General features: G+C 43.7%; 1 protein-coding gene across 1 annotated transcript in view; it reads left to right on the forward strand.

Annotated features, from left to right (window-relative positions):
* LOC115322651 overlaps positions 1-24731 on the forward strand; it is a 52399-nt gene that overhangs the window by 25212 nt on the left and 2456 nt on the right. Inside the window, exons 6-9 of the mRNA XM_040214558.1 lie at positions 15251-15352; positions 18021-18157; positions 21438-21577; positions 23156-23244. Of these exons, the coding sequence (XP_040070492.1) occupies positions 15251-15352; positions 18021-18157; positions 21438-21577; positions 23156-23244 (468 nt within the window). The remainder of the gene's footprint in view (positions 1-15250; positions 15353-18020; positions 18158-21437; positions 21578-23155; positions 23245-24731) is intronic.

A 24731-nucleotide genomic window follows, 5' to 3' on the forward strand; every position in this document is an offset into this window, starting at 1 on the left:
CAAATATCCTGTTGAACCCGTTAACTGTTATTCTGGAACAATGCATAACCTGCAGAAGGTATGTTAGTTTTGACAAAAAGAAAATATTGCAAACGGCAACTCTACCAAAGGTTGACAGATATCTGAGGTTCCACATGCGTGCAGCTGATTTGACATTTTTTCCAACGTTGTCCCACATTGCCTTTGGATTGTCCACTGCGTTCAGCGGTACTCCCAACAGTTGTGGTTTCTCGGTGGACCATTTTATGTTCACAAATAGGGGTGGAGTCGTCCCCCACTCCCCACACCACGAGCCGCAACTTTTGTCGTTGTTTACTGTCGCACCAGACACGGCACAAAAATGCGAAACGCGCGACATTGCATTTTCTATGCTTGGCTTGTTGGAGCACACAAGCACAACGTCGTCGGCGTAGGCCAGAAGCTTGACTTCGCAGCCGTGGAGACGAAAGCCTTGAACTTTGTTGTCGTTCAGGATGCTTCTGCAGAGTGGTTCAAGGTAGAGATCAAAAAGAAGGGGTGACAAGGGGCATCCTTGTCTGACCGAACGCTGAACTTCTATTGATCGTGTAAGAGTTCCGTTGACTATTAATTTGGTTGATATGTCAGTATAACAAAGTTTTATCCCACGTTCGACATTTTCTCCTACTTGTATGTGCCTCAGAAGAGAGAACAGAAAGGAGTGTTGGACTTTATCAAAGGCCTTTGCAAGATCGAGTTGTAAAATTGCCGCGGCTTCGTGTGTTTGTTGGCAAATTTCTATTATAGATCGAACTATGTGAAGGTTGGTTTGTATATTCCTTCCCTTGATGGAGCAAGTCTGGTGGTCACCAACAATCAAAGATATTACGCTTTGCAATCGACCTGCTAGCACGCGTGCAAAAATTTTGTAGTCGTTATTGACTAAACTTATAGGTCGATAACCTTCTACCCTCTGAAGCTTGTCTAAGTCCTTGGATTTAGGTATTAACACTGTGTGTGCCTTCCGAAATGATGGAGGTAGACATTCGTTGCAGTACGATTCCTTGAAAACATTTAAGAGTACAGGTGCAAGTCTCTTGCTCCATTTCTTGTAAAAACTGGCTGGTAAACCATCTGGGCCTGGGGCCTTCCCGTTTTTCATCTCTTTTATATTTAATTCAACTTCGCTTACATCGATGGGGCTGTTCAGGTTTTCGGTCGTCTCTTTTGGTAGTGTTGGTAGCCCAGATAATAAGGATTCTTGCATTTGCATGGTTGTGGTAAGTGGTTTGGAAGTAAATATGTTTTCGTAATAGGCTTCAAATGTTTCGCGAATTTCCTTTTCATCAGTCGAAATTTGACCAACTCCTTGTAGTGTGTCAATTCGCTTCTTTTTCACATATTCTCTCTCTGCATTAAGGTACCTCTTCGTCGGTTGCTCTCCCTCTATGACTTGCAAGGTACGTGTTCTTACTGCGGCTCCTCCGTAGTGCAGTTTATCATGTTCTTCAATTTGTTTTCTAAGGTTCTTTATGTCATCTTTGTATTTCCCTGGTTCCTGGCATTCAAGGCGATACAGGTAGAGAATGTCTTCATTAAGTCGCCTTTCTTCCATTTTTTGTCGGTATGCCACAATTGATGACAGTTCGATGCTCATCTTCCTTATTTCTTGTTTAAACATTTCCCATTTCTGTCCCCACCCTTGTTTGGTACACTCGATATTTTTAAGAGCTGATTCTACTCCCTTCTTGAATTCCTCGTTTTCAAGTAGGCTCTCATTCATTTTCCAAAGGGACCAGGCCTGTGAGTTCCTTGTTCTCTGAGATGTTCTCGTGCCTATTGTCACCTGAACCATACAATGATCAGAAAAGAAGGCAGGAATCACGTTGTAGCTGCTCATTGCACTGGAGACTGCTCCGGAGATGTAGATTCTATCCAATCGTGCATGAGACGACCCTTGGAAGTGAGTAAAGCAGATCGCTTGGTTTGATGTTGCTGATGAGTCTAACAAGTCGCAGTCTCGTACCAGTGATTTTAAAACTTCTGCGCTTGGATCTACAATGTTTGTTCGTGGAAGTCTATCCTTTTTGTTTAAAACGCAGTTGAAGTCTCCTAATAGGATGACGTTAAACCTAGTGTCGGCGTAAATTCTAGCCTGACAGAAGAGGCTTTCCCTTTGCGCAACGTCGTTGTACGCGTACACAATAATTATTCGCCAAGGCTGGTTTTGTAGGAGGACGTTTGCTACCATTAGGCGCCCGCTGTCAGTCCCTTCGAGAACGCTACACAATTTGTAATTCATATGCTTCTTGAACAGAATTGCGCACCCTGCTGAGTAGTCGATTGCGGGACAGTGGACCACGTCATAGGTGTTCATCCACAGGTTACATCCCGAAAATAAGGTATTCTGTTCTGACACTTTCGTTTCCTGCAGGGCTACAATGTCGCTGTCATGTTTCTCTAGAAACCGAAACAGTTGGTACTGTTTTTTTCTCGAATTTATCCCTCGCACATTTAAGGTGGAAATAGTGAAGGGACTTATCTGGGCGGGGGTGACGCGGTTCCTATTCATTTTGTGGGTCGGGTTTTAGGGCAGCCGGGAAAGATGGTTTCCGGTCTTTGAATTTTGGCTTTAGCCATTGCTCTTTAGGAGCCAGCTGCTTCTGTGGGTCGTTGGAGGTTGTTGGAAATGTTGCGACCTGAGATTCCTCCTTCGCAGACTCGGTGACGTCAACCTTGGGTTTCTTGCTGTGTCGCCTATCTGTTCTGTCATCATCCGCCAGCTGTTTGGCTTGCGTCAGTTGCTTTCGCGGGTCCTTTTCTATGTTTGTAGAAATCTCTGGTTCGGCTAGTGGCGCCTCATGTCCCAAGTCTTGTTCTACACTGTTATTTTGCTCCGCTAGCACGTCTTTGGTAGCGCTGTTAGAGTTGTCTTCTGTGATAGCGTGGTCGTCCGTCGCTTGTGAAGGTGTTAGCTCCTCGTTGCACATTTCCTCCACATCCATTAGATGCTCGCTGTGGTCAGTCTCCGGTGATGCATTTCCTTGGAGCTTGGAGGCATACGTCACGACGCACTCTTCAGTTGTATGTCCATACCGCCAGCACTCATGGCACAGAGGAGTGCGGCACTGCCGGCGGATGTGTCCAATCGCTTTGCATCTCAGGCAGAGTGGTGGCCTTCCTGGTATTACAACGAGCACATTCGACCCGTATATGTTTAAGATGTGTGGGATCTTGTCTACTGTGAGATCCTGTCTCAGAGTAAGGGTTACATCTAACGTCGTTGATTCTAAGTCCTCGAGACCTGAAAATCTCCACTTTTCTCTCGTCATTTCCTTGACTTTTCCAAAGGGTTCTAGGACCTTTCTCACCTCCGAGTCCGGCATGGGGATAGGCACCCATAGAAGCTTCAGCTTGATTTCCTCTTTGCACGGGTCAATGATGATGCATTTCTTCCCTTTGATTACGAGCTCCTCCTGTGCCTTCAGCTTGTTCTTTGCAGCAGCGTTTCCGAAGGTGATCATCCAGACGTGGCTCATTTGATACTGCCCTAAGCCGACGACGTCCTTCCGGTCGACGATAGAAAATAGGGCTTCCTTGAAATCGCTGGCCTTGTATGGCCTTCCGGTGATGTCAGCATGAATAAATATTGAGTTCAGGACGAGAATGCCTTGTGGTAGCCTTGGTAAAATAACTCTGTAGTCTGAAGATTCGAAAGTCTTCTTGGAAACCCGGCCGTCAGATGCCGTCGAACCGCTCCCTCCGGAGCTCATCTCCCCACTCGTGGCGTGCGCCATCCTCTCGAGGCAAAGATTAGGCAAACAGGGTCACCCGGGGAAGCCCCGGGCCCCCGTTGTTGAATTAAATTGCAGGAAGGTAAATTAATGGCTTCCACTCACGGTCGCTTCTTCTTCCTCCCTCCCCCAGACCAAATCGCCAAATCGAAAACGCGTTGTTTTTAGTAGTTTATATGTCTGCTGAGTTTGTTTGAATACATTGTACGGTTAGTTTCGTATGTAATTTTTTGTTACGTGTTCAGGACGTATTTCTAATATTGTGGCAATTTTTGCATACTCAATGATTTATTATTACTGTGTCTTTTAATAGTTTTTTAATGCGCTTTGCTGATCGTTTTATTGCAAGCGTGTTGAAGATACGCGCACATAGATTCCGTAAAGTCGTTAGACAAACATAATAGCCAACGAACGCGATCCAATCCAATCCGCAGCCTTGTTTTGCCGGACGTGATGGCCGTGTGTGTTTCACGGGTTTCACGTCTCTGTCTTGAGGTCAATTTACCGATTAGTCGTGATGCGTGGAGTTCAACTTAGTTTCAAATGTGTCCGAAAAAGAAGGAAGCGACTGTGAGCCCTGGAACTACGTCGAATCTGCTCAACAGCCAAGATCATGGCACGGTCGTTTCAAAGTAAGTTCCTTTCTTTGCCCGTTAGGGCTAGATTATTCTTTTTTCCTTTCAAAATGCTTGTTATTGTCTAGATCGCTTGCTTTTACCAGTATTACTAATTGTGCGCGAATGGTGCTATGCGAGGCTGTTTTGCTTCGTTCACAAATAGGCTGTGTACTCGGTCCAGGTCCATCAATAGCGGCGGAACTTTTTGGGAGTTGGGGGGGGTGGGGGGGGGGGGGGACGGCGGCGCCGGCGGCGGCGGCGGGCGTGCGGGCGGCCGGCCAGCCGGCGGGTGGAGGCGGAAAGGGGAGGGGGAGGGGGGGAAGTTTGATTGCCTCCCTCCACCGTATTGTTCACTGGTAAACTAGGATGTCTGGAAGAGCGCGGTGCCCCCCCCCCCCCCCCCCCCCCCAAAAAAAAAAAAAATAAATAAATAAATAAAGCACTCAACTTAGCGCGGTGCCCCTCCATCGTCTAAGCTCTAGGTTAGACACTACGGGTGGATTTCGTGTGCGTATTTGCGACCGGAGAGCTGAGCCAGGCAAAAGGCAGAGGAGGATCGAGCAAGTCCGTAGCTTCCGCCGCGCAGTCGTCTGCAAACGGCTTTATTTTCGTGACTCGTTATCAGAAAAGAATTGTCAAAAATTGGTGCCGCGAGAATTCATCCCATGGTGATTTGCATAGCATACCGCTCCTGATCGCAAAACTTTGTGCCCGCGAAATAATTTTTTGATGCCGCTTCTGGGGAAATTTACAAGCATGTCCTGGATTAAGGTAGTGTCTCGCCAGTTTATGAGAGGTATATTTAGTTCAGTGTAAGTATATAGTGTTAGACATGCCTCACCCAATCCCTGTATTTTTTCGTTTGGTACTGCCTTGAGCGAATGGTGTAGGTTGTAATTGTTTTTAGTTGTTGCATGATTGTAGTAAGGTGGTGAGCTTTACTAATTGAACACCTTGAAAAACAGTTCACCACAAAAGGCAAGGAGACAAGCAGAGTTACGTGTAAACCATACGCAAGCGCAGACTCTCGACTCGCATGAACAGAGAAGGAAAAAATAAAGAATGCGGAAGGAGCTCAAGCACAGGCCCAAGTGGAATGCGCCGATTCACCCATTAGCAAGAGCAGATTTTAAAACCATAATTTCCTTGTCTGTTAAGGCAACAGATTGATGGCCAATACATAAAGACAGCTTAATCTCTCTCTAAAGTCTACGATGAATTGTCACCTACTTATGCACTATTTACACTGCTCGTGTGTCATCCTTATAGCCTCGTCCCACTAGAGCGACAGACAGCAACAAACGACAGCGACGCACGACGAGCGACACACAACGCACGCTGTCCCACCTGGCGGACACGACGCAGGACACGGGGACGAGGAAACTTCTTTCCTAGTGGGATTGGAGTTGTCAACAAAACACTTCAAAATACACAGATAAACAGTCTGGCGATGCGGTTTTCATATTTTGCTCTTTGATTAAAGCTTCCGCTTCTCTTCATTTGCCGTTGGCGACTTTCCACAAACAGTCGTGACAATTGACACCAAACTTTTTCTGAACTAGAATACCCGAATCGTTCCTTTTTTTGGGGGGGGGGGGTCGTTCGAGGAATTCTAAGTTAGCACCAAGGAATTTCACCCTGATTTTGAGGATGTTTAAAACTTCATATCCGAATGATCGAGGGCAGGCGTTTTATGGGGGACAATACGGCATCCCGATCATCACAGAACGTGATGACAAGTCTCGTCTGCCGGAATGGCTTGCCTTTTGCAACATGACTGCCCAGCGCCAGCAAGCAAGCCGCGCCCGCGACCACTATGAGCAATCGAGGGACTGGAACTGCGGGAACGGGGAGAGGCCGCCAAGGGCTTCTCTGAAGGTCGAGCGGTGTAGCAAGCCACGGGAGGAAGGGTGGAAGGGTGGAAAGAGAGGCAACAGAGGGCACAAGCGGGCGAGGAGGATTAGAGTTCCTGCATAGCTACCTACGGTAACAGAGTTGCGCATTCAGCCTCGGCGCGTGGCCGTAGCGCCGGCTTCCCCGCACGAGCTGGATGCTTTGCTCCTCACGTGACTAAATTTGGCGAATAGCGGCGCCGCGCGCACCGCCGCGCATGGAAAGCAGGAGAGGAGGAAAAGGAGGCGGAAAGCAGGGAAACATACACCGGGGCAAGAGAAACGTCGGCGGAGCGACCGTAAAGGTGGCTTTCTTGCACGCCATGGGATGCTTTGCTCCTCACGTGATGGATCTCGGCGAATAGCGGCGTGGCGGCGCGGGGAAAACAAATGCGCAACTCTGGCTCCCGTAGGGAGCCTATACAGGAACTCTAAGGAGGATAAGTTTGTATCCGACAGATGTTCCTCGGTGGGACTGCTTGCTGCGCTTCAAGTCTAACAACAGACAAGAACTCGTCCGTCGTCGATGGTTTGTCGGCGATTGTCGCGGGTGTTGGCCGTTGCAGTGGGACAGCATCAGCGACACGGAACTTTGTGGTGTCGTCGGACAAAAATCGGTGTTTGTCACTCTAGTGGGACGAGGCTTTTAGAGAAAACGTGAATAATTAGCAGATACTGTGAAAAACATACAAGGGAATTATTTTAGGCCTTTGTTATTCATAGTATAGGCCACCAATGTGTTCGCACATCCGTCTGTTACCTGAGCTGCCAAGAAAATCGTGTTTACAGTCTTATGCATATGGGTGGGAGTCAGCACTTTCCACTTGGACCTGTTCGAACTTTTGCTAAAGCTCCTTCCGCATTCTTTATTTTTTTTCTTCTCCAATTTGTGAGTTGGGAGTCTACACTCGTATGTAGTGTATGTATTCCTCTCCTTTATTCCTTGTTTTTTGTCTGTTATTTTTCAGGATGTTCAATCAGAATGAACTCACCACCTTATTACATGGAAAGGCTGTTGTTAATTCCAAAGTGTCTGTAAAACAATCTACCTGACATCTTTTGCTCACGCCCCGGTTTCTGAAGCTCACGTTCTCCGAACACAGCCTTTCTGATTTCTCTGATTCTTTTTCTTTTTTCTTTTATGCTCAATAGATCAAGTTGTGAGTGTGCACCAGTCTGCGTCCTCTGTGTTCCTATCCTTTTGTCCTTGTCTTTTTGTGCAGTTTTTTCAAGTTGGTCCATGATATTTTTTATTGTATATTCTAATCTGTGTTTTGATCTTTATACTTGCTGCAGTCCTTACCAAGTAGAAGTTGGCATTCACTTTCACCATCCTGATGTGAGTGTCCTGAGGCGACACAGAATGACAGCTTCCTCTGCTGAAGGCCAGGCTTCATGGAAGACTGCCAAGGCTGTTCATGGTAAGGTGCTCTATATATTGAGCAATATAATAGCAACTTATTGCTGATAGGATTGTTTTTAATGCAGACTGTGTTTATGGACTGGCCTTTAGCAATTCCGATGCCACTCACGTGGAATGAAACACTCTAGGGGAATTGCGCATCCCATTCGTAAGCGGAATGCTGAGTTTACAACAGAAGTGCATCTCAACTTGCTGCCAGTATTGCTGTGTGTGTTGTGTTTGTATTTTTATTTGTTTGTTTAATATTCCCAATAATGGCTGCAGCCTTCCCATTGGAAGTGGCAACACGCAAACACAAATGGACAGCAAGAGAGGTGAACAGCGCCACTCACGCCGTTCGCCACCGCACCCATTGGTTTTCGGAGAGGTTTGCAGTATTGGTCTCTATGGTATTTGGTCATATATCGCACATGAACACAACCAGGGCACTGTGCCTAAATTCAGCACTCGCAAGATTTGCGTGAATACACCCTGCAGCTGGTCGCACTTTCAGAGTAATTTTAATGTTGCAAAAATGAATAATGACATTGGCATATTTCTCGTGCCAAATCCTTCATGCCTGTTCCGAACTCTGATATCCACGAGATCACAGTAGAGTCGTTTCTGTTGTACAGTAAAACCTCGTTAATTCAACCCCCGCTAATTCGGATAATTTGAACTGTCGATCCGGTCCCGTCAAACATATGTATTAGTCAATGGCAGCAAACGCTCATTAATTCGGAGGGAACGCGGCGCACTATGGTTTATTCGGACAAATTCGGCAGGTGGTGCTAGCTACCGTCTGTTCCAAAGGGTATGACCGCTATCCATCCGAAGTGCGCACGTGGTTTTTCCGGTTTTCCAATGGTTCTTCGCTCTTTCGGTTCTCCGTGTTTCGCACCAGTTTTGCTCTGGATCGCCGTGCTTCAGCTCGTTACTCTCCTGGCATGGAAGCAGCAGAAGCATTGCTGCAACGGAAAAAGGGTAGCACAAGTGACCGACGACCGGAACGGCAAAATCGCGACACGCGGGGCTATTGTTCCCGAGCGTGCCAATAGCAAGAGTGACAGTCACGTTTTATGCCTCAACGCGGGGATCCTAAAGCCCGCCATTTTAACAACTACCCTATCCCTCAATTTTTCGCCGGCCACCCCTGCATTGAAAAATGCAACGTGACTGGCACTCTCGCTATCGGCGCTCGGGGAAAATAGCGCCGGCTGTCGCGATTTCGCCGCTCCGATTACTGGTCAGTTTTGCTACTCGTTTTCCGTTGCAGCTGTACTAGGCTAAGAATTTAGCGACGAAAGTGGAAATACTGAGGGCCTTGGAGGGCGGCGTCTCTCGACAAGTGATGGAAGGTTGCGACGTCAAGAGAAGCACTTTGGCTACATACGTAAAAATTGTGGCCGATATCCTACAGGCTTTCGAGAGCGAGATGTTCAACACGAAAAGAAAGCGGCCTTGGAAGGTGGTGCACCCGAAACTAGAAGAGGCCTTGCTGTACTACATTGTCAGCGCACGGGATGCGTAGCTCCGACAGTGCGAGTGCGGTGGAGCACTCGACCGCGCTAAGGAAAGTTGCCGTCTCCGCCCAAGTGTCGTCCAGAAAGCAGGCGGTAATAACAGATTTCTTCTCAAAATAAAGGAAACGTTTTCGCGCAGCTTTCTTTGTTCTTTCGATATTTCGACCTTCGGATAATTCAGACATTTTTGCCGGTCCCATGAGATCCAAATTAACGAGGTTTTACTGTAGTGGCACGGCAGACTCTATACTAGTTTTGCTTCAATCTTTGTAAGGGGGATGCTGTAATCCAATTCTACTCATCCCTGGTGTACTAGATAGCACCATATTTGCAGAGATAGTCTTCAGATTTTGTAGTTCCATCGAAATATATTTCAGCTTATAAAATATTTGTTATTTGGCTTGTAAATTTTCAAGCAGATCTAGATTGAAGGCAGCAAATATCTTACCTGCAGTCATGGTATGTGTCCGAAGTATATTGCATTAACATAATTGACCCAACCTCTGATTTTTGTTTTCAGTGCCTCTAGCGAATTGTGGATGCTAGGATTGCTTTTGTTTGTTTCACATTATCTACAACACTTTTTTCACCTTTATACTCAGTGCAGCCCTTGCCGAACGGAAGCTAGCATCGACTAGGCCAATTCGTTCCTGCATCACCAGCCGACCTGAGGATCAGGTCCATGGCAGTCTGCAAAGGTTGTTGATGGTAAGCTGCCTTATATATACAGCTGTGTAATAGCAGCTTGTCCTGGATGACAATTTGAAATGCGTGTTTATGTTTTAGAAAGTGAAATTCGCATGGGCATACTTGCAACGTGAAAGCTTACCAAGCCTGTTCTGATCTTTCATCCTTTTGAGATTTCAGTACAGCCGTTTCTGCTGCACACATACTGCCTACTTCGGCCAGGTAGAGACTTGATACATATGAAGGTAAGCAGGCGATTATCAACTGCTCAGTGCTGTCCCTGGTGACATTCTCTCCTTATCAGATGACTTACCATGCTTGGTTCGCAAGGCATTTTAAAAGGAGAGCAAGTTCGCTGGTGCATGATGCTCCCAGTACTGAGCAGTCGACGATCGCTTGTTCACACTCGTAGAGATCACGACTGTACTTCAAGCTCGGCAAGTGTGACATTTATGTGATTCAGCCTAGCTGTGGTGTGCTGAGCGGTATATGTAGAGCTAGTTTACTTGTGCACACACAGTGGCTGTGCGGTATAAAACGCGCCCAATTGGCAACTTTAATGCAGTCTCGTGTAGTTCCATTGATGTTTTCTTTTGGCGTGCATGATATGTGTTCACACTTTTTTTTTTCCTCGCTTACCGACAGTCCTAGCTGTCTGCAGAGAGTAAGTGTGAAACATGCCAACAAGCCTCTAAAGCAGTATGCAGTGCAATTTTGGTCTATTGTGCAAGCGAGGAAGAAGACTGCTCGTTTGGCTGTTGAGGCTGCGACATAGACATTAGATAGTTTTATCTGAGCATTGTTACGACCCGCTCCACTCAAAAGGAAAGCACCTGCATACTCACAACGCTCAGTCAGCAACGACCAGTCGGAGCGCAGATGCCGACTGAGCGTTACATGCGTGCCTGGTTACTTTCCTGCTCAGTGGCTGAGCGGAGCGGCCCGTAAAAAGCGCTCAGCTAAAACTTTTTCTGATAGGGGGTGGCTGACACATAGATATTTCAGGCAGAAGGATGGCCGACATTGACTCACATCAATTCTCAGTATGAGCAGCTCTCATCGCAATACGGAAATTATGATTCAAACTTCCTCTACCCCTTTCTGAAGGTTTTGAAGGTGCTCCTAGCAGTATTGTTGGGCTAGACATAATCATACCCAGATCCACTCCAATAAATTATAAGAGGATGAAGTCAGTTGCCACATAGCTTGTGCAAAGCTAAATCTGGAACTCACTCCTCCTCCTTGTTTTTCACTGTATTGAGAACCTTGTCTCAGTATGTGATGGGTCTGTGAAGAAAATTGACCAGATAAGCAATATTACTCAGAAAATAGATGTCCCATACATATTAACCTGCACCTACCAGCCGCTGTACACCACCTCACTACTGATTTGTTATCTTTCTATTGATTTGCCTGAACTGTTCGCACCTGTAGATATTAATGATGATCACGAGGGAATGTTTGTTGTCATATGATGTCATATGCTTAAAGTAAGTGAGGCTTGCGGGCGTTTTCAAGGGCTATGGGGCATGCCGATGGTAAACACTCAATGTGAGTTTATGGTAGACGCTAATAATATATACTAGTTTCTGGGTAAGTCGCTATTTTTTATTTGGTGAAGTCTGCAGATGAGTTTTAGTCAGGTTGCCATTATGTGGGAACACAGGGGCCATACTCTGCAATATATTATATGTTTACATGTGTCTACCCAATCTCATTAGTATGTGTACAACAATGAGCTGTATTCGCGACTCCAACGATCTATAGGGGGCGCCACCACCAAACAAACATGGCGGCTGGGAACAGGTCGCGTCGGCTCGGCCGGGCCGCCTGAACGGGTAGCGCATTCAATTTAACAGATTTTCTTTTGTTTAATGCCCTATTTTATAGGTATTTCAACTGCGACGGTTAAGTGTAGCCGGTGCAGATAAACTTGCAGAGCATAGTTTTGTTTTCCCGGTGCTTTTTGTTCTTTTTATGTCAAACTTTTGTTTCGGAGGTTTCGTTCATTACCGAAACTATGGGCTCCGGAGAGACGGTAATAGACTCTAATCAGTTTTGATCAGGTAAGGAAAGCAGCGATGACTACAGAATTGTTCCACCGACAGTAATTTTCAACTAACTCGCATCACTCGACCATACGACTTATCTGTCGGCGAAATCGAGCTTTTGTGCGTATTAAGAAACAGCTCCAGTCGTCTGCTCGATCAGCAACACAGGCTGCAGGAAAATTACGAAAATTAAGCAAGCGCTTCTTGAGCCAAGCTTGAGCTTCTTGAGCCCCACTAAACAGCTGATACTCTTATTTCAACTCAGGTTTTAGTGACAATCGAAGTCATTTTGACGAATGTGCGGGTTATGCATTATATTACGTACCATGTCCCACTAAATGGATATCAGTATATTATTTGGGCTGAAATATGAGCTTACTTGACAAGCTATTAGGTGAACTGCTGAATCAAAGTATATTTGACAGACGGAGAGATACTACCTAAACTCAGCCATATGGTTCTAGCCGGCAGCACGGAGATGATTGCGGACAAATTTGAAGATAGTCTTCATTGGAGATTCATGCAGAACCCCTCTGCATTAAACTTGACTTCAAATCCTGAATGGAGAAAGAGAGTATCTTTTGTGGCCGGACAACCTGAGCAATGTAGACGGATATTGCTGCTGGCTTCAACGAGGGTATATTATAAATATTGGAGGCGCAATAGATCATAATGTTGTGACAGCTTCTAACTTTGCGAGACGCGTCCCCCATTTTTTGAAAGCAAACAATATCCCTCATTAATCGTATGCAGCGAGGAGGTTTTCGAGAATCAAGTAGATGCGAAATCAGCCCAACTTTTTCGGTGTGGTCCAGAGGCTTTTTCGGTGAAAAGCTGCCGAGATGAATAGCCAATGCACCGACCAGCGTGGGTGGCTCAATCTTGACGCTAATCAAACACAGCCCAATTCAAGAAAAGCAGCTATTGAACCTTCCCATTCACTTGACTGCAGCATTGGGGTTCCCTCCAGTGAAACACCTCGTCTGTTTTACATACCACTTATCAGTTACCGAGTAGTCGTCACTTTGAATGTCATTCGAGACAGAGAAGATATCAAAACGTTTTTCCTTGATTCCTCCCCATCCAAGAAATTGAAAGCACGCGATTGTGTGTTGTGGAGTAAACAGGCTTTCAAACACGTGATAGAAAAAAAACAATTTACTGAGGCTTCATCACACTGATGAACACTCAGGCAAACTTGAGAAATATTCAGACCTTCATCAAATTACATTGTTTGCCACCGCGTCGACAACACGTGTCCGCGAAAGCCGCCAGAGACGTGGAGAGGCGCAGAGCGACCTGTTCTGGCTGCTTCCCGGTTTTCCCGCTTGGTACTGTCCGTTTTGCTAGGGTCGCGAATATGTCAAGGATATGATTTGTCATTGTCTCAGTAAGACTAATGAATCGCTATATTTACCTAAAAATGCTGGATCTCTCGCACCTATCGGGACGAACGGCAATGTTAAACTACATGCCAACTACTCCGGCGAGTTTGCCCGTCTCTCGACATGCCCTTTTGAATTAAAGTAGATGACTTCCACGAGCCTTTCTTTGAAGTGGGCCTTCATGCAAATAGCTAACCTTGATTATGAGATAACTGGGCCATTTTTGCCGCTTGGTTATCCAGTGTGTTGTAACAGGTGTCCCTTAGGGCAATCAAAGTATTTTTGTTTTGATATAGTTTCCAGATTGAAAATGAAATGAAGACAATTAACGCATTGGTTACAAAAAGTTTTTCTTTTACATGGGCTTCTTGTCTCATGCCTCTGGTTTTCTGGCCACTTGATTAGCTTGGTTTATCTTTTTAGAGGTGATACTTACTTAGTTTTTGTGCTTTTGTTTTGGGTGTTTTTCAGGCTGATTTTCTTTTTTTTTTTCTCAATAGTGTGTATATATTGCGCCGTTGAGTTCAATGAAAATTTGGTTTCGAGTCAGCGCTCTGTCCGTGTCCTTTACCCTGTCTGTCGTCCTTTGCGCTGTTTTAACCTTTTAAGCGCTTGCCCAGTTTGGAATTTCTGGATTATCATGTGCAGCTGGTATTGATTTACCCTGTCATTTTACTGTGCTGTTGATTCTCTTTGCAGGTGCTCTAATGAAGGACTCCCCTTCCTAGGTGCATGGTCGACTTGCATCACAAGCTGCATGAAAAGTGTGAAGAACATTTCCTAGGCCCGTGACATGCAGCCTCTTTCATCCAGCGCACTCCTCTAGCGACAAGCCCATGATGACCAGCCAAGCTGTAGCTTCACTGGAGCTGACAATAAACAATTACGGTAACAATTTTGTATGTTTTATTTGCTATCATGTGTATGAGCGACAGATGGCTGTGGCAGCCGCTTTACCAATAAGGTGTATACCTATGCCAGAAATTTACTTTCATGTACAGTGCAACATAATTGTTTACACTCATTTGTTGTTAAAATTATTCTTCTTATGAACTACATCATTTCTATTCAGGTGTAAATTGCACACAAAACCACATGTTAGGCTGTATGACAAGACCGGGAACTGTACGATTTTAGCCCGCTAGCCTGGGGTCTTGCTGGTATCTTGCGGTACTGCTGGTAGTGCACCGGGGATTTGTGCTGGCAGCAGCCCGGGAACTCGCTGGGACAAAACAAGCCCGGGAACTGTATGGCTTGAGGCCGCTAGCCTGGGGTCTTGCTGGTATCTTGCCGCGTTTCTGGTACTACGCTGGGGATTTGTGCTGGCAGCAGCCCGGGAACTCACTGGGACAAAACAAGCCCGGGGACTGTATGGCTTGAGGCCGCTAGCCTGGGGTCTTGCTGGTATCTTACCGCGTTACTGGTACTACGCTGGGGATTTGTGCTGGCAGCATCCCGGGAACTCGCTGGGACGCCCAGTGCCGGGCGTCCCAGTCAGTCCCAGTCACTGGCCAGTGACTGGCAATCTCACTGGCCCGTTGTCGCCCCGCGGTGCGTTTCCAGCGTCGCCCCAGTAGGATCTTACCGGCAGACCGGTACCGCCCCAGTCCCAAACCGGCGAGTTGTGCTACTTGGGTCGGTCCCTCTCATTGGCGGTAGCCATTTCTTGGGCACGACGCTTGGGTGTAGATCCGAGTCATCGCCGAACGCTGACACAAAACTTGTTTTTGATCAATATTTTGAATTCCTGCAGCACGCGGGTAACTTTCGTCCGAGCGGGTATCTGCTCACGAAAAAATATACACAAAGTTTTGTAAAAAGTCAAGCGGCCAAGGGGTTTCGTCAATTCGTGTGCTTCTCAGTTTACCACTTTTCGTGAACGTGTATTTAAATTTGTCACGAATTAACCTTTCTAATCACGTACGAAACGTACGATTTCAGATTGCGAACTTTTTGTTGCAAGCAACGATGCTATTAATATGCCTCATACGCAATGTCACTCAATTTACCGGATATACTGCGGGTATGGACGGCCCACACGAGGTACGTAGACGTCGCTTTCAACTAGTAAAATAAACTACTTTGAGATGCAACACGCCTTTTAAACCAGAAACTTTATAGGGCCAAGCAACCTCACAAGCCGCGTAAGCACGGAACGTGCAATGTCTAGTGATCTCAGTTCGTGACCGCTAAACGATATCGAAAAAAAACGCAACCGGTGCCTGGGAACGAATCCTGGTCACCGGTTTAAAAGCCGAGGGCGCTGCTGACTGCACTGGGAAACCAGCGCGCAGGAACGGGAAGTAGGTGATCTGAGAAAACGCGCGCAGCGGAGAGGGTTGAAAAAGGCGGGAAAAAGAAGAGCAGGAACAGGTGGTGTAGAGAGAGTGCGCGAAACGAGGAGTGGAGAGGACAGGAAATCGCGCTTCCCTCCTCTTGGGGAACCCGAAAATTTAGCTTAGAGGCTTTGTATCCGAATAGTGATGAAGGGACGCGGTGTCACAAAGAGACAATGGTGTCACATAAGGCGCCACCTAAACTAAAAGCCCTCCCTTTCGCTCCCTCCAACCGTTGAAAGACCAGCCCTAGGCACCACATACATTATGAAGCTACCGCACTTAAACGCCTTTGGCAAATGACCAAATATGCAGTCAATTTTCACTATGAGTTGTATGCTTGTTTGTTTCTTTTTTCTTTCTTTTTTTTTGCGCGAGCTTTCTACCTTCGACGACGCGTCGGCGTCTTGAGAGACCTGAGTCTGCTTTCGACAATGCACAAAAGAGACAGAACACGATGAAAGGGAGCGATTGCGTGCGACAGACCGAGCGTAAAAAAAAAAAAAAAAAAATAAAAATACCCAGCTTTTCTTACCTTGTCAGTGACCATGGGAAATTTTAGTAGATGATTCCGACACTTATGCTTATATCGCATCGTTTCCGGGTATGGTTATTCGAGTGTTTTGTGGGAACCGTTTCTGCATATCCGATCCGGTCCGAGGGACCCTCCGGTACGCACTGCGCGTGTGCCACCACAGACGAACACTCGCACATGGTCAGGTCGTACCGAAAGGCCCAACTGTATCGGATGTGCAGAAACGGTTCCATAAATTTTTCTGATGGAGATATATCGGATCCGTCTACTAAAAACTCTCTCATAAAAACTAAATTATAGGTTAAAATATTCGCACAAAAAGCTATGTCATAGATTTCTCTGTATGAATGTTAAGCCAAAATTATACTTGAGTTGCCAAACACATGGTAGCGCTTTTTTGGACGAGGACAAAAGAAAGAAAGACAAGACAGACACGAGCGCTGACTGCAACTATTTAATCAACATGGAAATGAGGCATATATACACGCTTCGATCCTAACAATACCATCCAGCCTCATTTCCATGTTGTTTAAATAGTTGCAGTCAGCGCTCGTGTCTGCCTTGTCTTTCTTTCTTTTGTCCTCGTCCAAAAAAGCGCTACCATGCCTTCGGCAACCCAAGACCAATACCAACTAGCCCAGCATACAGCTCAAAAATTATACATCTTGGAGCTGTTCTGCTCATCGCGTGCTAAGATGGTTTCTAGATATTTATAAGTGAACTGGTGAAAAGAATAGGCATTTTTAATCAGAAGGTCAATTATCACTTCAAATAATCAACGAGTAACAAGAACTTTGAGTTTTTATGCGCATTTTATTATGGGTATACAAGTTATAAATAACAGTGGTCCAAAATTAGATCCCTGGATGACACCAGACGGGGTAACAAAAAGTTCTGGGGGGCTGTTTAAAATTCGCAAACTGCTTCTGTGATTAGTTAGATAAGACTTTATTAAGCAGAGAGGACACACCATACAAAGAAAGTTTGTGTAGAAGTAGCTTATAATTAACCTTGTCGAAAGCCTTTTTATGTCAAAGTAAACTGCGTCGATTTGATCGCCAGTGCAAACCAATGAAAATAATTCTTTTTTTTTGTGTCAAGGTCGTTATCTAAAGTGCTTGGTACTAGTTTTGCGAGAACGTGTATACAGCATGTTATTAAAGATATGGCGGAAATTGTTAACCAAGACTACGCCGGTGAGCTCTAAAACGCACAGCTATGATACTGTCTTTAGAGTTTGCTGAAACTGCGATAATGCGCATAACGGCTCTATATAGGCAAAGGGAAAAAGCCGCGCATTTGGCACTTTTATGCACACTAGGAATGTTATGTGTGGTTTTTGTAGATGTAACAAGAATAATATTGTTTGTATTTGTATTTATTTAAGTGATTAGCGGACCTCCACAAAACACTTAAAGTAAACAATAAAATATGCAGAGCCACTCTCAGCACACACTAGTAAAATATTAAATTTAGGATTAGTTAGTGATTAACGAATTGCTTAACATGCGGCAGAACACCGGGCGATACACAGACGTCGAGATCCGGATTTGTGATACTGTTATGCAGCCACTGCATCTGAGGAACGCGCGAAGTTTTACATGATGAGCAAATATAAAAACAAAATATGTAGTGGAAGAGAACTTGACATGGTAATTAACTCTGCCGAGGAATTAATCAAAAGCAATACTAGAAAAGCACATGGAGATAAAATAAAAACTGTTTCCATATGGTGACAAATGATTTGGCTTAGGTGCTCTGGAGATATATAAAAAGTACATCATTCTTATATAATTATGAAAAGAAAAAATAAATGCATTTTTATTGTTTCTTTAACTAGACGTATGGCCGAACCCCGCCGGATCCTCAAGCAGTCGTCGATTCGCCGTGGAAAGTAGCAGACTTGGGTTGCTTGTAAGCACACCTCCTTTAAAAGAGGACACTATCTTCATGAACGAATTTCAAATGATACCGGAGGTAACTATTATTTTTTCTGAAACTGTCTTAAGTGAATCAATTGTTAGAGGGCGATTTTATTTCAAATAGTGGTGAAAAAAAGGGACGTGTCTTAAATACTTTTGAAATATATACTATATATGTATAGCCCCCAGGCAAAAACGACGAGCCTCCTGAGCGCGCTCGTGTATTTTGTCTGGGGGCTTTCACGAACCGCCACTCCATCAAGCTTCATTGTAAAACCCATTCAACATGAAGTAATCATATACGACCCTTGAAGACCCTCACAATATATATATATATATATATATATATATATATATATATATATGATAAGAAAGGTGAAGTAGAGATATAAAGCACCGGCTTTACAGGCTGAGCTCTGGAGCACTTCCCCACGAGCTCTAGCATGAGCCATGAGCTACGCATCGCCCGTACAGGCGATGCGCTGTTGTGAATGGTAATGATAATGTTGATGTTGATGAGGATGAAGTTGCGATGTTACAATATACAACGTGTTTCAGGTAACTCAGGCCAAATCGCTCCTGCGAAAACTAAGCATCGCAAAGACAAATTATTGATGCCGTGCGGGTGCCTCCCTTAGAGCTTATTTAGGAAGAAATAATAACGTTTAGAAACAATAGTTTTTGTTTTGTTTTTTAGAAAGAAACTTTTAATTTGTTTATTTTAAAGCCATAGTTTCAATTAGAAACTTTCTGGGCATCATCAATAACCCCTATATTAACCTTCTTTAGACAAGTATAAAAGCATGCCGAGCGTTTTACAATGTTTTGAAAAACCCTTTAATTTTGACGCGTACTCTGGTTTCGGAGACTTATCCAAGTGCATCTTAGCGGCAACTGTCCTGCCCTCCGACGGCTGAAGCGCGAAACCAAGGCCAGACAAGTCGCTAGTCTCGCCCGCTTGCCTCTCTTCCCTTTCTCGTGAAAAACAAAGAAGTGTAGCGCGCGCGCGCGCGTGGCCAGGTGACAAGAAACGCCTCGCTGTTCGAAAGAGCATGATGGCTTTTTTGAACAAGATTGCAAGATTGAGCTTTGACTTTTGGGCTGGCTTTGGTTGCGCGCTTCAGCCACCGGAGGGCAGGAGAGCTGTCGCCAAGATGCGCTTGGATAAGAATTCGAAACCAGAGTACGCATCAGAATTGAAGTGTTTTTCAAAACATGGTAAAATGCTCGACATGCTTTATACTTGTCTAAAAAGGGGTGATATAGGGGTTATTGATGATGCTCAGCAAGTTTCTAAATGAAACTATGGACTTCAAATGAACAAATAAAAAGTTGCTTTCTAAAAAACTTTAAAAAAGCTAGTTTTTCTGAACGCTATTATTTTTTCTAAATGGGCTCTTGGGCAGACACCAATACGGCATCAACTTTTTTTCTTTGCGACGCTTAGTTTTCGCAAGAGCGATTTGGCTTGCGTTCTCTGAAACACTCTGTATATATATATATGTAGGTAAATTTATCGGTAGGACAAAACACTTTTGCGTTCTATTTTTATATCTTATACCTTTGACTTCTAAGGACCAAGCCGGATTTGAGATTGAGGGAATCGTCACAGCTTTGGGAGGTTCATATACATTCCGCACTACAAATGCACAATTTATATATTTTTATCTAGAGTGTAAAAAATCCATATGCTCCTAGAATGTTTTTTTTGTAAATCATCTAGAACCTGGCCTTTTTGGCGATAGTTAACGTATCTTGGACGATATTTTGTTTTTATAGCTTAAATATCATACGATATGAAATTTTAATCATTACTCTTAAATGTAGCCGAATAAAATTATTTTTCCGAAAAAGTTTTTAAATACTAAAGAACTTTAAAAGAACAAATTTCAACATTATTTTTAAAAACAAAACCCCACCAAAAAACTTTTTTTTGTTGTGTATATGAAGAGTCCTCTGAATGACCTATAACAGGGGTGTCCAAACCCCGGCCGGCGGCTCAGATCGGCCCTCAGAATCTTTCTGGTCGCCCCGCCGCCCGCTGTCCGTGTTTGGTTCTTTAGAAGTTTAACCCAGAGAAATAAGAACATGACGCAAAAACGGATTTTAGTTACGTCTTAATGAAAAATATGCTCATTACATCTGTTTTTTTTTTGTTTTTTTTTTTACAAGCTCCTGAGATATGAACTTTCTTTCCTGCTAACCTGGAAGCAGGATTCACATAATCCTGCTTCCAGGTTAGCTACATATGTGTAGTTTTCCGTGCTTTTAGATAAATCTGAAAAAAATCAGAAAAACTCTTGCCAGTAAGTTTTTCGTCAGTTCGAATTTATCCCCAAAACTCTGAATATCGGGGACACGGCGACAAAATAAACCGTGAAAAAGACGGACTTTTACAACTAAACTTTAGAAGTGCACAAGGTCAGTGGTCCCAGGGAGATTCCACTTCAGTTTGCTTTGAAATCTTTAACGACTGACAACAGGGGTTAGCCTTTAGCACGTCGAGGTTCCTACGGGACAGCGAGTGATGGTACCCGGACCTTATTATTTTTTTTTTCAAATTTAACGCAGTAAAACAAACTCTTAATTTCAAATGATTGGTAATCTAAGAAAAATAAACTCCGATAAACCCTCAATCTCCAGTGAAAAATAAACTTCGAAAAACGCCCTCCGAATCTCACGAGAAACAAACTCCTTAAACACGGAATCCTACGTATATACGCTTTATCTATTATCTTAAATTATCACTCGAGGTCATCTCGCGGATGGAAAAAGGCAGACGAATATAAAACTGAAAATAAACATTTCATAAGGCTAACTTCTTCTTTAGCTGAATCCAAAAGTACAGCGCGCATTCTGACGGAAAGGGACTGGCCCGAAGTGGCGTCCTACCGTTGCTTTTAAACACGCGGTATATTCCGGAACGTTAAAAAAAAAAAAAAATACTCCATGAAAGCCCAGAATTGTCTCACACTTTCCAGAAGAGTACAGAATTTGAAAACAAAGCTTTCGTTCCAGGGGATTTCGAACCTCATTTGTCCGCGTGGCAGCCACCTGCGCTGTCAACGTAGCCACGCATGCGGCCGTATATTGCAATCCAATTAATAGATTCTCATAATATATTACCAAGGTACAACTAACATCCGATTAATTTGTTGATATATTATATAATAAACAAACCTCAAAAAGGTGTCAGGTGTCCTTTCTTTTTTTATTCAAATAGTTTCTCTATTACTTTTCAACATGAAAGGTCCCGAATCAAATCAACACCCCATCAAAATAATTGTGAAGACGTCATTTACGTTTGTTGATGAACGCGTCATTTGGTATTTCAGGTTCTCTACCACATTCCAGAGGCAAACATGTACGCCTCAACCTACGAAAAAACAGAACCAAGACTATGTGGAATACAAACTCAGACGGTATTGCGTAATCAGGCAGATTTGGAGCTCAAAATGATCACTTCTGGCAGGAAGTATGACTACAGTTTGTCTAATATTTAGGAACCACTTAAGGACCTGTGACGAAGCACTAGAGTACGCTATCAAGACACACTTCATTAATTTTTTTCAAATGTGGTAGATATTCTTACAAAAACTCTCAAATTGGAAATCAAAACTAGAGGACCAACTCGGAGGAAGCCACGATAAAGACTCCCAGGGTACCAGGCATAGTTCCACTACTTGCAACCAAGCGTTAAAGTTTTTCTTTAAATCAAAGTATTTTAGGAGCATCAGTGGCAATTAAAAATCAATATGATGGAATATAATATTTATGAATGTCATGCTGCGACTCGGGATAGCTGAACTCTTCTGAAATATTGCACGGGGGAAAGGTAAAGGCAAAAGAACTATTTTGACCCACATTTCTTTTAGATATTCAGTGTGATCGGAAGCATAATGCGAACGCGATAATGCTTGCATGGCATATATCACTCTATTATTAGGTGCCATTTCAATGAAAAATAATTAAATACCTGCGCACCTATTAGGAATAATTACTTGATTATTCGTTGGCCTGTGCTTAAGTAGTCAATCGGTTGAATTAATGATATTGTTAAAAAGCTGCGAAGTTTTTACAATAAATATGTAAATCAATATATTACTTTTTGGTCTTATTCCCGTGTTTCTTCTAGTCCTGTGAATTCAGTATTAAAGTTATCATGAATACATCTATTTGATTGATTTGGCATAGGTTCGTTGATACAAAATTCTAGGATGTTGGAAAAAGTAAATTTTTAGACCTACATATTTATGACACTTATAAAACAGAAATATTTGAATAGAACAGCGAAGACAGTTTACTTATCTCTGGTCCTCCACATAAATATGCAGTTCTAACGTGATCGTGAAAACTCAACGCCATTATGAGAGATTTACTTTAGTAGGAAATTATGCAGTCAGAGTACCATAGGTCGCAGACGAGTTTACTCGTACTTTTTGACTGCATGTTGGCTTTGGGTCGCAGATCATTTGAGAATAAAGTGTTTGATGATGGATTTGACAACGACAGGGCCGATGTCCGTGACAATGGCATTAAAGTAGCACCTTTGACCAATTATTGAGTTCAATGTAAAGACGGCAGTGAATGCAGTAATCGATTAATCGCGGTATCTTAAAGATTAAATTCATCCCCTATAAAAAGGTTTACACGTTAGTATCAAGCGATCCCTTATTTGTGATACCTGTGGCAAGTTATGGCATTGATTTGACAAGCCTCGAGTACGTACTTGTCAAGCTTGTCGCTGTCGGTTGGTTTTGTTTGTCGCTCTAGTGAGACCAAAGCATTAAAGATATGATTACTGCAATAATATTGAATAAATATTATATGTTTACGAAAAAACTCAAGTTTTGACTCAAATGTCTTCAACTTTAGCGCAGTACTGTCACCAACAAGAAAACTGCACTTACGTAGATTCATGCCTCTAATGCTATGAAATGTCATATACAATAATACCTTCAAACATAAAAGTCACTTTTAGTGACTTTTATTCCTACTTCCTTAATTTTCTTCCGCATTACATTTATCATGTCTTTTTTTTTTAATATTTCAGTCAAAGTATAGAAACAGAAAACTATATGCGCTTTCATTCGGACATAAATGCAATTTCTCCAACCCAAATCTCTCTTCAGGATCGATACGGTAACCTTCTTTCTATACGTTTTCGTGTATATATTCTTAAGCGCATCGTGCTGTTTTGTATTGTTGCTTACTGTTCTAGTTACTTTGCAAAGTATGACAGCCTTAGCAATGACGTATTGTAATGCGCCTTGTCTAGACTAATGTTGCATAAGATAGTTCGCAGTGCTGCCTCGAACCCTCAAAACAAATTTGCAAGGGATAGCATTAAACTACAGTAAATTTTCACAGATAATAGTAACTTTTATTTATGCTCTCCAAAGGTTTTATTTGTACATGACAGATAAGAGCCAAAGAAAGCAGAACACAATTTGCGGCTGGAAATTCCTTTTCTTTCCGCCCGAATACCGCCGATCGAGAACCAGCGGGCTCACGTATATTACGAACTTGTAACGTATAATACTTTATAGTGCGTATAATACAAACTTTTTAAGAACAATTCCCCCGTTTCTACTTTACCGCATAGCTTTGTAGCATTCGATCAATGCCCTTTACTTAAAGGTTATTTTTTTTTTAGTGGAGAATCACCAATAACAATTAGAGCTTCAAGACCGACAAATTTCGAAGTCAAAACGCTATCACTGCTTCGTAATTAACTGCTTTAGGCCGCCATGTACTTTCTGTCGCACTTAACAGTAACTTGAGCTGACAGAAAGTTAGAACACCTTTTATTTACGTCGTTAGCGTTACAACCACGCTAAATATTCTTATCATCGCCTCCTTGCTTGCCACAAACCATCATAAGGGGCCCCTATTGCTGCAGGATAATCACCAAGACAATCTCAAAAGGGATCTGTACATCGCTTTTATTTAGGTGAGAGTGCAGCTAACGTTACGAGCCGAATGTTTTGCCGGAGATACGACAACCGTGTCTCGACGTTTGCATGTTTGCAGAAAACTTTACGCAATATTCCTAACGCTCCGCTTACAGTTAGCGGGTAAAGACTTATATGAGGCCCTGAACTAAAAAATAACTTATATGAATGTGTCCAACAAGCCTATGAGAACATGTAATGTCGCATAAATTGAACATACATCCGCCTTAAATGCGTCTTATGTAAAGGAGGTGGGTGGAAGTGGGTGTTATACCACTGTCAGACGGGAACGTTAGAAGCCTACAGAACGAACACCTTCAGAGGGTTGGCGAGCCAGCGCACTCCGATAAGCGCAAGACCGCGAGCTAATTCGCTGATTCTTTAAAGGAGTTCGTTCTGGAGGCCTTCATGTACCCGTGTTGGGGCATCACATGGTGGAGAACATTAACTGAGAGCTCGCCCTGCTGGACCCAGAGATATTGGGTTCAGTCCCCATCCCTGTCCGTTTCGATTTGGACGTACTGGCGTTCGGTCGCGTATCACTATTGCGTGGTGCGCGTTAAAAACCCCAGGCGAGCGGTTGTACCGCACTGGCGAAATTTATCAGTTACTGTAGAAAAACAATTTGCCCGTTGAGGCAGAATAACTTCGGCTGTCTCTCTACACATCATGTCT

Source organism: Ixodes scapularis, unplaced genomic scaffold (assembly GCF_016920785.2).
Source record: "Ixodes scapularis isolate PalLabHiFi unplaced genomic scaffold, ASM1692078v2 PGA_scaffold6__148_contigs__length_123643588, whole genome shotgun sequence".
Lineage (NCBI taxonomy): Eukaryota > Metazoa > Arthropoda > Arachnida > Ixodida > Ixodidae > Ixodes > Ixodes scapularis.